Genomic DNA, 14,546 nt, shown 5'->3' on the forward strand with positions numbered 1-14,546 from the left:
ACTCACTTTAGGATAAAAGGGCACCTGGGTTCTCATGGAGGGCATCCAATTATTACAGTACCAGACAATGAAGTTACCAAGATATTTAGAGAAAAAAACTAGACAAAAGTGACATACGACAAGATAACTACATGTAATCATTTCTACGAATTTATACAGATGGTTTCTAAAATAATGTACACTTTTTAAAAAAAGAATAAGATAGATGGAAGACTAAATTGTTATCATCAGAACTTTCCTACCTGACATAGTGAAATCAATGACAAATAATAAAGGTTAAACCAATTAAAGCATGAAGGAAATCTAATCTGAATTCAACAAAGTGCAAGAGTACTGAGTCTGACTGTGTACGATCTACATCAGAAATATTTCAAAGTGTGCTATTCAAAAGATTTACAAAGCACCTTTCCCCTCTTAAAAAAGTGCTTTATTATTAAGTTATAATGAATAAAAATTCCTAAGAAGCCAATTTAATCCTTTAAGTCTTCAGTTTCCATATGGAATCACTACCATATGTCTTTTGTTAAGTCTTAGCTGAAGCAAGTTGTCAAATTAATCTTCATGTTCTGGTTGCCTTTAATCTATTTTATTTTATACATGATGTTCTTTGGGGTATCTCATGGGTTATGGGGGATAGAATTAATGTACAAATTCCTTTTAATTAAAGAAAGATTAAAGATGTTTAAATTGGCATTTAGTGATACTCAGATTCCTCACTACTGCTGAATGATGCACATCTTAATCAGCACCAGTACAATTTCTAAAGTACTTCCCTAAAATCACTTCCATAGCAAATTTGTTTCAGTGCAGGAAGGGGGTGGGAGAGAGGTGAGAAATGAACATCTTATCATCCTAGTGTACACTTGCTTACACCAAAAAGGAAAATTTAAACTACATATAGTTCAAATTTCCAGGTTACTGAAGCTTATCCTTTAGAGCATCAAATTAAAAAACAAAAATCTTGAGGATCAGAAATCATTCTTGGCCGGGCGCGGTGGCTCAAGCCTGTAATCCCAGCACTTTGGGAGGCCGAGACGGGCGGATCACGAGGTCAGGAGGTCGAGACCATCCTGGCTAACACGGTGAAACCCCGTCTCTACTAAAAAAAATACAAAAAACTAGCCGGGCGAGGTGGCGGGCGCCTGTAGTCCCAGCTACTCGGGAGGCTGAGGCAGGAGAATGGCGTAAACCCCGGAGGTGGAGCTTGCAGTGAGCTGAGATCCGGCCACTGCACTCCAGCCTGGGCGACAGAGCAAGACTCCGTCTCAAAAAAAAAAAAAAAAAAAAAAGAAATCATTCTTAAAAAACATGACACACTCTAACCTTTCATTGATTATTCAGTATCATCATTACATACCCAGTAATGATACCACCCACAGAAACTTCCTGTAGTATCTGCACTCACTAACTCAAAGTCACCCTGCCTTAAGTTCTTTTGTCTGCTTTTGGTAATTTTTGTCTCATTCCTCCCTACTGAGACTGTATTCAATGCAAATACACCTATACCTCACCTATGGGTTAAGAAGCCAAACTCCACATAATGAAATCACCTACAAGACAGAGTAAATTTACAGTCCAGGTTGCTCTGCTATGAGTAAAGAGTAAGAAATGTTGTCTATTGCTTTTATAAAAAGTATCTTGGCTTCACTAAGGCCAGTTATCTGCAGGAAGCTTGACTATGTTTCAGGTAACTGAAATGTCTATATAGAAAGAATGTGACATGAGTATAAACAAATCGAGAGGGTAAGTTATCCAGTTAGCTGGTTTGGGACAATGCCCTGAGAAAATCAAGCATTCAGGAACTCCCGCTACAGAATACGTATGAGTTCCTATCTCAAAATTACCATCTGAGAGAACGGAGCAATGCCTTCTGTTCCGAAGGAGAATGGTCCTATTCCTTACAGTGGTAACTGAAACTAAAATAAACGGCAAGGGGTTGAAGTGCTGAGGGTGTAGAGGTAAGAATCCCAGCCTGCAATAAAGACCTGGGTCTCTACTCCCAGACCAATTATTTACTTGTATGACCATAAGTCACACTCTAAATCAAAATAACCTTACTCATAAAGTGAGAATTATTTCCCCACTTTTTCAAAAGGCTGCTATGAGAATGAAAAATCAAATCAAGTATGAAAGCACTGTGTAACCTGAAAAGCACTCTACTAATATTCTTGCAACAATTCAACTTGAAGTTCATTATAGGTGTCATAGACAGGACTGACTACATTTTACATTTTCAAGAAAACTGCAACTTTTGACTTACTGTCACCAAAGAGGCTGATACCTCAAGATCAAAACAGAGATTATATCTTCCCCTAACTTACATATAGGAAACCAAGAGAAATTTACACAGATATAACAGTGAAGAAAACGTGCTCGTAATTCAAGGTTCATTTGGTTTTAATGTGCTAAGTATCCAACCACCTTCTCTAAAGGATGTCTCAAACATTACTAATCTAGAAAACATCTATTTCCACTATCCTTTAGCTAGAAGTCACTCACATAGCAGGTATCTCAAACATTTCTAGTATTTATACTTATTCAAAGGTTGATGGTTAGATAAGCTGTTGGTCCTTTAAATAAACATCTTAAGTTTCCTGCCCCTTAAAATAATCCTTCAGTTTTCCACCCCTTAGAGTCCCTTCCCCAGGTAATTTCACACTTCTACTTCCACCATCAGTTCTCTTTTTTTTTTTTTTCATGAAACAGAGTCTCGCTCTGTCACCCAGGCTGGAGTGTAATGCAGCATGATCTCGTCTCACTGCAACCTCCACCTCCCAGGTTCAAGCAATTCTCCTGACGCAGCCTCCCGAGTAGCTAGAATTACAGGCGTGTGCCACCCAGCCCAGTTAACTTTTGTATTTTTAGTAGAGATGGGGTTTCACCATGTTGGCCAGGCTGGTCTTGAACTCCTGACCTCAGGTGATCCATCTGCCTTGACCTCCCAAAGTGCTGGGATTATAGGCATGAGCCTCCGCACCCGGCCCCGGCATCAGTTCTTACAACAAATTTCTGGTAAAGAGATTTACCAAAAAAAGAGTAAGTTCTATATGCCCTACAAAATTTTTGCACTGCTTATCTAAGATATCCTATCAGTATTTTTCTTTGCAATGGGAAAAGCATATCAAACAATGGTTTGCAAACTTTCTCAGTTCATGGTTATCATCCTTAGTATCTCGGCAATTTTTCCCAAGGCACTCCTAAGTCTCAAAGAAGTAACAACTCCATTTACTAAGCTGTTAGGTCAGAACAATTGAGTAAGTATTCATGTCCTATGAGCTTACCACCTACTGAGCACTACAATACTTCTCAAACCTTGAAATTCAACTGGCTATCACCATCCTCATTTATTTTCATCATTTATTTTTACATAGTAGTTACTTATCACAGCAAGGCCAAACACCCAGCTTTGCAAAGACATAACTTCATCAAAAAGAATGTAATGATCTAATGTTAAAACCTTTAGCTATTTCAGCTAGTAGTTAGAGTGGTGTCCTATAGATGTCTCTATAATTCCCTTAAAATTTTTAAATATCCCATGGTGCTCCAGTAGTCTGCTGCGGCAACCCAGGGCTCCTTGGTTAAGAACCATAGCCTTCTAAGTTTCCAATCCCCTGGAGAACAAATTGTCTTAAAACTAGGCCTATGAAGCTATTAGCCATATCTAACTGGATTAAAACTGTAAATTCTAAAGTAAATATATTTACATCTATTAAAATTAGGACTTTAGAGGAGAACTTACCTAAATCAAAATCATACATACAGTAGGTCATCAAAATGTCGTGAAGCAAAATCAACCCTGGATTATCTTGGCCTTCATAAAACTTGTTTGTTCGATCTGTTCTGTTAACATCTTTTTCTGAAGAGGAAAATCATCACATATTTGAAAAGCTTCCAAAAAACAGACTCTTATAAAGCTCACATCTTACAAATACAGAGTCATTTTTCTTGCTATTAATTTCACTCACCAAGCTTTACTTAATGAAGAAAAAATTCATCAAATTCTATTTCAAATATGCAATAAAGTAACATTTCAGAATTTTCTCAAGAATCAGTCCTCCTCATAAGCAGAGGACTGAAAATATTTTTCAATTTTTATCTAAACATAGAAACCTTTCAACTGCATAGTGGAAAACATTTTCAATGAATTAAAAGCAACACTAAGTAATAATCTGCATTAGCAACAAAAATGTCAGTCATTAATGCATGTCACAGATACTAGTACTTGAAAATTAATTTTAAAAAGCTACCACCTAATCAAGCATAATCAAAGAGATGTTTCATTCACAATTACTGCATTTATTATAAGTATCATCAAATTCTTTGTCATGTCTCAATCATCTTTAGGACAAATTATTTCCTTATTTTCATATCTACACAATTTAGATATTATTAAAGTTGGAAATGACTTCGTGAGAAACAGATTTGGAAACATCATCATGAGTGTGTCCAAAGTTGTATTGACAATTCAATTCACAAACACTGATGCCTAAGTGCATCATGATGTGAGAGACTTTACAAGGAATTCTCCAAACTTGAATCTCAGTAAATTAGGAAGAAGTAACTTAAACAAACTGCTGTAGAATTGTTTAAAAGTGATAACTGCCTCCCCCCAATTAAACTGAGTAACCTGAAAACTTTCTCAAAACTCTTTACAAAGAGATGAGGAGGTCAGGTGTGGTGGCTCACGCCTGTAATCCCAGCACTTTGGGATGCCGAGACAGGTGGATCACCTGAGGTGAGGAGTTCAAGATCAGCCTGGCCAACATGGCGAAACCCTGTCTCTACCAAAAATACAAAAATTAGCCGGGTATGCTGGCGTGCACCTGTAATCTCAGCTACTCAGAAGGCTGAGGCACGAGAATGGCTTGAACCCAGGAGGCGGAGGCTGCAGTGAGCCAAGATCGCACCACTGCACTCCAGCATGGGCCACAGAGTGATACTGTCTCAAAACTAGTAATAATAAAAAAAAGATAAGGAGATACAATAGAGTAGAATCTAACAACAGGATATGATGTGAGCTTAATTAGATTCTGTAAGGGCATTTAAAAAATTATTCAAATATTTTAGCTTTCTGTTAAAATGTACATTTGATTTTTAAAAAGCAAGCAAATACACACAGAATTGTGGATACAGTTCTCAAACAAATAAGCAAAAGTAATACCAAAAACATTCATGCTATTTATATAAAATTACAATTAAAAATGTCAAAATGGGCCAAGTACAGTGGCTCATGCCTATAATCCCAGCACTTTGGGAGGCCAAAACAGGAGGACTGCTTAAGCCCAGGAATTCAAGAATAGCCTGGGCAACATGGTAAAACCCTGTCTCTACAAAAAATACAAAAATTACCCAGGCATGGTGATGCTTGCCTGTGGTACCAGCTACTCAGGAGGCTGAGGTGGGAGAATCACCTGAGCCCAGGAAGTTGAGGCTGCAGGGAGCCGAGATGGCACCACTGTACTCCAGCCTGGGCGACACAGTGAGACCCTGCCTCAAAAAAAAAAAAAAAAAAAAGTGAAACTGCTTCTGTCTCATTTCACAGTTGATAAAGTTCATAATTTTTATTAACTCAAGCATAATTTATATTACCATAATGCCAGTACAGAGTATCTGCCTTAATATGTTTTTTAAACATAGTTAAAAAAAGTTGTTTGTATTCTCATGAACTACCAGTATTTCTTCTTGTATAAATATTTAATAGTGACAAGCCAGGCGAAAAACAGAAAAGGGATAAAAAGTAATATATAAAAATGTTATTTTATAATTATTTCTAGAAATCCCATTTCTGAAAAGGAGTACTTCAGTTAAAAACAAAAAGCTCTTATTAAATCTAACTCTCCATCTAATGTGATGTAGCCAAAAAAAGGCTGAAGAAAAACACAACCACGCTGACTGACCCCATTTTATATTCACCATCACTAACATCAAGTGGATCCTGAATGCTGTCTGGCAATCCTGCTCTATTTCCCTTGTCCATTCACTCTCTATTCATACAATTATTTTATACTTCCTTTCTCTTCAAGCCTTCATCTTCTCCCACATCCTAACTCAGATAAGCACCCTGCTTCCTGTTTCTGAGAAAATGACACTATTTAGAAAACTTCCACAGGTTCCCACTATTCTAACCACACAACCGTGTTTGAACTGATACAGTCTCCCTGCTCTCCTAACACTATAAATGAGTTTCCATAACTCTGTGGCAAAGACCAATCCCTCTTCTTGTGCATGAGAACCATCCCCTATTGACTACCCAAGGACTCTAGTAATTCTTATCTAGTTACTCTAGTAATTACCTCCCTCTTCAGCTTTACCAGTTTTTCCTTTCTACTGGACCATTCCCATAGTATTCAACTTTATTTCTTTCAACATCATTAAAATCTTTCTTAATCCTACTTTTCCCTCTAACTGCTAGCTCACTTTCTGAAACTACATCTGCTTACAGCAAAACTCCTTGAAAGAGCTGTATGTATTGTCTCCAAGTTGTCTTCTTCCGTTTCTCTTCAATTCACACTAATCAGGTTATCACATGCACCAATCCATCAAAATTCTTCTTTAATCAAAATCTCCAGTGACCTCCTTATTCCTTTACGCAACTGTCAATTTAAATAATCTTACTTGGCATCCCAATTACCCTTTCTTGAAATACTTTCTTCACTTGTCTTTTAGGACATCAAACTTTCATGTTTTCTATCTTTCTCTGTGGCTCTTTACTTAGTTTCTTCTGCTATCTTCTAATGTTTCCTATTTATAAACTAAAGTGCCCCAGGGCTCAGTTCTTGGGATTTTATTTTTATAACTGTACTACTCCCTTGGCAATTTAATCTATTTTTTTTTCCTTCCAAGTTTTATTTTAGGTTCAAGGGGTACATGTGCAAGGTTGCTACATAGGTAACCAGTGTGTCATGGGGGTTTGGTGGACAGATAGCTTTGCCACCCAGGTAATGAGCATAACACCCAACAGGTAGTTTTTCAATCCTCACCCTCCTACCACCCTTCACTCTCAAACAGCCCCAGTGTCTACTGTTTCCTTTTTTGTGTCCACGTATACTTAATGTTTCCCTCCTACTTGTACTGAGAACATGTGGTATTTGGTTTTCTGCATTAATTCACTTAGGATTATGGCCTCCAGTTCCACGTATATTGCTGCAAAGGCTAGGATCTCTTTATTATGACTGCATAGCGTTCTATGCTGTATATGTACATTATGTACATTTTCTTTACCCAGTCCACCACTGATGGGCATCTAGGCTGATTTCATGTCTTCGCTATTGTCAAATAGTGCCGCTATGAACATACATGTGCATTTACCTTTGTGATATAATGATTTACATCCCTCTGGACACATAACCAGTAATGGGATTGCTAGGTCGAATGGTAGTTCTATTTTAAGTTCTTTGGGAAATGTCTAGACTGCTTTCCACAGTGGCTGAACTAATTTACATTCCCACCAGCAGTGTATTAGCATTCCCTTTTCTCTACAACCTTGCCAGCATCTGTTATTTTTTGACTTTTTAGTGACAGCCATTATGACTAGTAGGAGATGGTATCTCATTGTGGTTTTGAATTGTATGCTGCAATGACTAGTAATATTGAGCATTTTTCCATATGCTGGTTGGCTGTGTGTACGTCTTCTTTTAAGACGTGTCTGCAGCCAGGCACGGTGGCTCACGCCTGTAATCCCAGCACGTTGGGAGGCCAAAGCAGGTGGATCACGAGGCCAGGAGTTCAAGATCAGCCTGGCCAAGATGGTAAAACCCTGTCTCTACTAAAAAAAAATTCTAAAATTAGCCCACCATTGTGGCGGCCGCCTGTAATCCCAGCTACTGGGGAGGCTGAGGCAGAGAACTGCTTGAACCCGGGAGGCAGAGGTTGCAGTGAGCAGAGATTGCACTGCTGCACTCCAGCCTGAGCGACAGAGGGAGACTCTTTGTCTCAAAAAAAAAAAAAAAAAAAAAAAAAGTCTGCTCATGTCCTCTGCCCATTTTTTAATGGAGTTGTTTCTGCTTGTTGATTTGAGTTCCTTACAGATTCTGGGTATTAGACCTTCGAAAGATGCACACTTTGCAAATGTTTTCTCCCATTCTGTAGGCTATTTACTCTGTTGATTGATAGTTTCTTTTGCTGTACAGAAGCTCTTTAGTTTAATTAGGTCCCACTTGTCAATTTCTGTTTTGGTTGTAATTGCTTTGGCAGTCTTCTTCAAGTCTTTGCCTGGGTCGATATCCTCAATGGTATTGCCTAGATTTTCTTCTAGGGTCTTTATAGTTTCAGGTTTTACATTTAAGTATTTAATCCATCTTGACTGATTTTTGTATATGGCGAAAGGTAGGGGTCCAGTTTAATTCCTCTGCATATAGCTAGCCAGTTATCCCAGCAACATTTATTGAATAGGGAGTCATTTCCCTGTGGCTTGTTTTTGTCAGCTTTATCAAAGATCAGATGGCTGTAGGTATATGGCTTTATTTCTGGGTTCTCTAACATGTTTTGTTGCTTTATGTGTCTTGTTTTTTGTCCCAGGACTATGCTGTTTAATTACTATAGCCTTGCAGTATACTTTGAAGTCAGGTAGTATGGCCTCCAACTTTCTTCATTTTGCATTAAGATTGCTTTGGCTATTTGGGCTCTTTTTTGGTTGCATATAAATTTTTTTTCTAATTCTGTGAAAAATGTCATTGGTAGTTTGATAGGAATAGCACTGAATCTATAAATAGCTTTGAGCAGTACGGCCATTTTAAACAGTATTCTTTCAACCCATGGTATGAAATGTTTTTCTATTTGTTTGTGTTATCTCTGATTCCTTTCAGCAGTGTTTTGTAATTCTCATTGCAGAGTTCTTTCACCTCCCTGGTTAGCTGTATTTCTAGGTATTTCATTCTTTCTGTGCCTACTGTGAATGGGATCATATCCTTCATTTGGCTCTCGGCTTGGACGTTGTTGGTGTATACCAATGCTACTGATTTTTGTACATCGATTTTGTATACTGAAACTTTGCTGAAGTTGTTTATCAGATCTAGGAGCCTTTGGGCAGAGACTATGGGGTTTTCTAGGTATAGTGTCATATTGCCTGTGAAGAGAGGGTGACTTCCTCTCTTCCTATCTGGATGCCTTTTATTTCTTTCTCTTGCCTGATTCTATACCATGCTGAATAGAAGTGTCAGAGTGGGTATCCTTGTCTTGTTCTGGTTCTCAAGGGGAATGCTTCCAGCTTTTGCCTGTTCAGTATGATGTTGGCTGTGGGTCTCTGCTAGATGGCTCTTATTATTTTGAGGTTTGTACCTTTGACGCCTAGTTTGTTGAAGTAATCTAGTTTCATAATTCATAGTTTTATGTAATCTCATACTATCTATGTTGATGACCCCTAAATTTATCTCCAGTCCCATGAATTCCTGCCCTATATATCCACATTCAACTCAACATATTAACTTACGGACATTCAATAGGCATCTCAGAATTAAAATCTAAAACTGAATTCTAAATATTCCCTTCCAAACTTTCTTCTCTCACAGTTTTTCCCATCTTAGACAAAAACAAAAACAAAAAAACAGCAATATTGGCTGGGCACAGTGGCTCACGTCTATAATCCCAATGCTTTGTAACACTGAGATGGGAGAATTGCTTGAGGCCAGGAGTTAGAGACCAGCCTGGGAAACATAGTGAGACCCTGTGTGTACAAAAAACTTTAAAAATTAGCCAGGTGTGGTGGTGCGTGCATATAGCCCCAGGTACTTGGGAGGCTGAGGCTGGAGTATCCTTTGAGCCCAAGCTGCAGTGAATTATGATTGTGCCACTGCACTCCAGGCTGGGTGACAAGCAAGAATCTGTCTCTTGAAAGACAAAAACCCTAGCAATATCCATATGTCATATCCTCTTCCCTTTACATCAAGCAGTTGCTCTTCCTCTCTTCCCATCTGGATGTCCATTATTTCTATCTCTTGCCTGACTGCTCTGGCTAGGGCTTCCAATACTATACTGAACAGGAGTCGTGAGAGAACCCCCTCTATTTTTCAAATTTCTATTCAAATATCACTTTCCCACTAAAAGCTGTCTCTGCTTGCCCATGTTAAAATGGCAACATTGCACATAAACATCCTAACCCTATTCCTTGCCTTATTTTTCTATTTGGTATGTATCACTAACATACCACATATGTCACTTACTTAACTTGTTTACACCCTGTTCTTCCACAAGAATGAAAACTCCTTTAGGGCAAGAATTTTGCCTGTTTCATGCACTGATGAATCCCCAATGCCTAGAGGACAGCCTAGTACATAACAGGCACTAAGTAACATTTATTGAAAGAATGAATGAGTGTATGAATGCTTGAAATAATCAATTTGGTTTTCAGAAAGATCCCTTGGTGATTTTAACCCACTTATGCCAGAGGTTGCGAATTTCTGTGTGTGAAAAATCAGACCTTGGAGATGACCTTGAGCAGTAGGATAGAAATAACTCCCACAAGCTCAGTGTTCCAATACACAAATGAGTTAATGTGTTGCCAACGTTAGAAACCACTGCTTTAAAAACTGGGATTCCTCAGCCTTCTTAACTGTCTCTTTTTCCACTAGGTGGCACATCTGTTTCCATGGATATTTATACTGATAATACCCAAATTTCTATCTCCTGCCAGACTAGTCCAGACTATTCAACTAGTTATTTGACATTCAATTTGTATTTTTCACCTTAAGGTATATATACCTTAACACTTAATTCAATTTCACCACACCCCATTTCTCCTCATCTCCGTAAGGGGTATCACTAACTGCCTGTTTTCTAGTCAGAAACTGAGTCCTATTTTTTATTTCTCTTTCCCCTTCACATCCCATATTTAATACATCAGAAAGTCTTACCAACTCTATCACCAAAATATAACTTGAATCTACCTACTTTTTTTTTTTTTTTTGAGAAGGGGTCTCTGTCACCCAGGCTGGAGTGTAGTGGCACAATCACAACTCACTGTGGCCTCAACCCCCCAGGCTCAAGTGATCCTCCCTCCTCCGCCTCCCAAATACTGGGATTACAGGTGTGAGCCACCATGGCCAGTCTCACCTACTTCTTTTTACCTTCTCTACTACTATTTTCTTGCCTGGACTTCTACCTTCTACTAACTGGTCTCCCTATTCCTACTCTTACTTTGATTGAATTTCCACAAAGCAGTAAAAATGATTTTAAAATATAAATAAAATACTCTTCCTTAAAATGTTCCAATAGATTCTCATCACACTTAAAGTAAAATCCAGCTTATTGGCATGTATGCAAGACCTAAAGCTTACTGCGTAGTTTTGTTTTTAATAAAAGTAAATTTATACTACCTAAAAAGCTTTTGATAATCATTCTCAAAACACTTTTGGGAAAAAGCATTATAGAAAAAGAATGCTTTAAAACTAACTTATTTATACACTTCTACTGGCAGAAAGCATGGTATAGCTGAAAGGCCACTTAAAAATTAGATCTGAGTATGAGTGAGTCTGAGCTATAAAACTAACCAGATAGATGGCTTAAGACAACTGACTAACCTTTCTGGGCTTCAATTTTATCTGCTAAAAATGAACAAAGTAGGCTAAAGTATGTCTCAATTAAAATTACATTATGGGGACTTTAAATATCTAAATTTTTCTACCAGTCTCCTGGAAAGGATGAGAACAGGACATGAAAGGTTGAGAATATCAGAGACATCAACACTGATGCTTGATATAAAGGGAAGAGGATATGGCATGCAGAAAGAAGAGGCTTAAAATACAGGTTTAGCTGACCTCTAACTTCCCTTCCAGTTCAAATACTTTATGCTCAAGCAGGAGTAAAACACCAGAATCTATTATTGTTTTTCCTACTGAAACTGAAAACAGCAAGAAGCTTCAGTTAGAAACTTTAGATAACTCCAAAACTCAGGACTCCCAACCTTTTGCCTTAATCAGAGAAAGGACAAAGTTTATTCTGGTATAATTTACATTTCAGAAAAATAAATTCTTTTTGGATCAAAAGTATCACTGCCAAAAAGATGTTGTTTTTATGTGCACAAACAGTACCAAATCAGCTTGTTATGCTGGGCTTTCTAAATAAAATTTTAAAAATTATTTCTTTCATGAGAGGGCGTTAACAACAGTAACAAATCCCTCTATCGTTCTTTATGAAACCACAGATACACAAATCCAGATACAATAAAGGAATTTCAAAACTAAGTTCCAGTACTATCCAATGCTATCCTAAAATTACACAATGTAATAAGAACCTTAAACTGGGCTCTGCACTTATTTAAACCATGTGACCTTGGACAAGTCATTTATGTTCTCCATGCTTCAGTTTCTCATTTGTAAATGGAGATTATGAATTGCAGCTAATGCTTTTATGATAAAATTCTATCAAGCATCTCTATGTTTTAGAGAATAGTTATCCCCAGGTAAATATTCTATTTTCAAATACTAACTAAATTTTATATCTGGAGTCATTTAATTTTAAAAATGAAAAATATATATATTTAAAGAAGTTCTGAAGGGATATAAACCAATGCCTATTAACCATAATTATCTCTGGGTGACAGAAACAAAAATAATTTATATTTACCTCTTGTTGCTCATCTACAGTGACTAAATTTTCTACAATAAACATTTTCATAATAAAAAAGAAAATAAAGGTTTAAAAAATGAAATTAATTCAACAAGCAAATACAGGTAAACAATCTTTTTTAGAAATTCATACTTTGGAACTGAAAATTAAATATATCAACACCTATAAATACATTTACTGAATTAATATGCCTATTGGAAGAGGAACAACAAAGAACATTAAACACACTCTGCAATGTACTTTTCTATTCTGTCTTTTTTTTTTCCCCCTTTTTGTGGAGAACGGGGTCTCGCTATATTACCCAGGCAGGTCTCAAACTCCTGGGCTCAAGCTATCCTCCCGCCTCTGCCTCCCAGAGAGCTGGGATTATAGGCGTGAGCCACCACGCCTGGCTCTATTCTGATTTCTCTTTTGAACCCTAGCACTGTTAGCGTGTATCTTCACTTCTTTAATCTCATCAAGATTTCAATGTAATCCCCTCTTGCATGAACAAAGTTGTTAAGAAAAAAATTACCGATAAGACTTCTATAATCTCTTAACCTTGAATTTCTTTTCTCTTGTTCCTGGCTGACAGATTTCCACTGCAGTTTCATTCTGAAGTATTCATCACTATAGAAAACAATTTGACACCAAAGAAAGCTATTTGAAAACTTTATTTTTAACACTGTTTAACTGGGTTTTTCTATAAACAGTATATCAAAGCGTTTATGATGCTAATGGAATGTAAGTTCATAAAAACAACAGCGAAACGTTTAAAGTTAAGACAAATAAGTGAAAACAAAAGAAAAAAAATTCTATACATATCACAAAGTTTATGTGATAAACTTTGTTCAACTACTAGAAAACCTTTAGGTATTCTTTTACAAAACATTTATCTAATCCTTAAAATCATCTCTAAAGTATTCTAATAATGAAGTTTCTAAATAATTGTAAATACAAATCTAAGTGATTTTTTTTTTTAAGTGACATTATAGTTCCATTTCCAAGCAGTTTATTGCAGAAACTAGTTAATGTAAAAATGTTTTAGAAGAACTGGTAAACATGCTGAAAAGAGAAGACTGTCAGATAACTTAAATATGAACATAATGATTGACAATAGCTTTAACTCAAAGCCTAGACTGACAACTGAGAACAAGAAGTTGCACCTGGAAAGTTGGTCTGTTTCCTTTCAAGTCTGAGAAATAACTTAAAATAGAAATACTCTTCCAAAAAGAATGAAGGATCCATTATAAGAGTATCAGAAAAGTAACTTAAAGGTAATTAATCTAAATAGCAAATATATTTCTTATGAGCCAATTTTATAATTTCATAATGAATTGTAAAAATGAATCAAGATGAATGAGAGATGTTTTTAAGTGTATGTCTACATAGTTATCTTTCAGGTATGCAAAATGCTTGTATGAGGCTTATATAAGGGAAATGGAATATGTTTATCTTCTTTTCACATATTCACAAAAATAAATGCAACGAGGTGCTTCTAATAAGTGTTTCTGATTTAAAATAATTAGAATGCTCATAATTTTTAAGTTAAAACAATAAAAATGAAGTTGTTTTCCCATTCCCTAGTCTATTCCAAATCCTCATCTAGAAACCCTATACTAATTTGTATGGGTGGGTTACTTGAATCTCTTTGAATGAATGTACAAAAGACCATTACTTACGTTTTTTGCTTTTGTAATTGGGTTCTTTCCTCCTTGGTACTGTCCCAGGGAAAATAACCCAGAAGAAATTTCCAAGCTTGCTTTCTCAATGCATGACTAAGTCCCTGAAGAAAGCATACATATTAAACACATGAATGAAAAAGAATGTAATACTGTAAGTTCACAAAACTTGCATATAAAAACGAAAACTAATCTTTAAGAGGTAGTTTTATATATGTAAATAGTTCAATTCAGTGAATACCATCTTGTTTTTTACTTCTAGATCCAAAAGATGTAAGTAGCTGCCAGAAAGTTTAAGCAGTACACAGAATACAGCAGCCTACA

General features: G+C 36.7%; 1 protein-coding gene across 7 annotated transcripts in view; it reads right to left on the reverse strand.

Moving 5' to 3' along the window:
• The window catches only part of TBC1D15 (TBC1 domain family member 15), an 83,179-nt gene that overhangs the window by 11,914 nt on the left and 56,719 nt on the right, over window positions 1–14,546 (reverse strand). For all 7 annotated transcript variants that reach the window (XM_033221253.1, XM_033221256.1, XM_033221255.1 and 4 more), the window contains 3 exons: window positions 14,223–14,326; window positions 13,076–13,170; window positions 3,740–3,856 (listed from right to left, as the gene is read on the reverse strand). In XM_033221253.1, coding sequence (XP_033077144.1) covers window positions 3,740–3,856; window positions 13,076–13,170; window positions 14,223–14,326 — 316 coding nt within the window. The remainder of the gene's footprint in view (window positions 1–3,739; window positions 3,857–13,075; window positions 13,171–14,222; window positions 14,327–14,546) is intronic.

The sequence above is a fragment of the Trachypithecus francoisi genome, unplaced genomic scaffold (assembly GCF_009764315.1).
Source record: "Trachypithecus francoisi isolate TF-2019V2 unplaced genomic scaffold, Tfra_2.0 Lachesis_group11, whole genome shotgun sequence".
Classification (NCBI taxonomy): Eukaryota; Metazoa; Chordata; class Mammalia; order Primates; family Cercopithecidae; genus Trachypithecus; species Trachypithecus francoisi.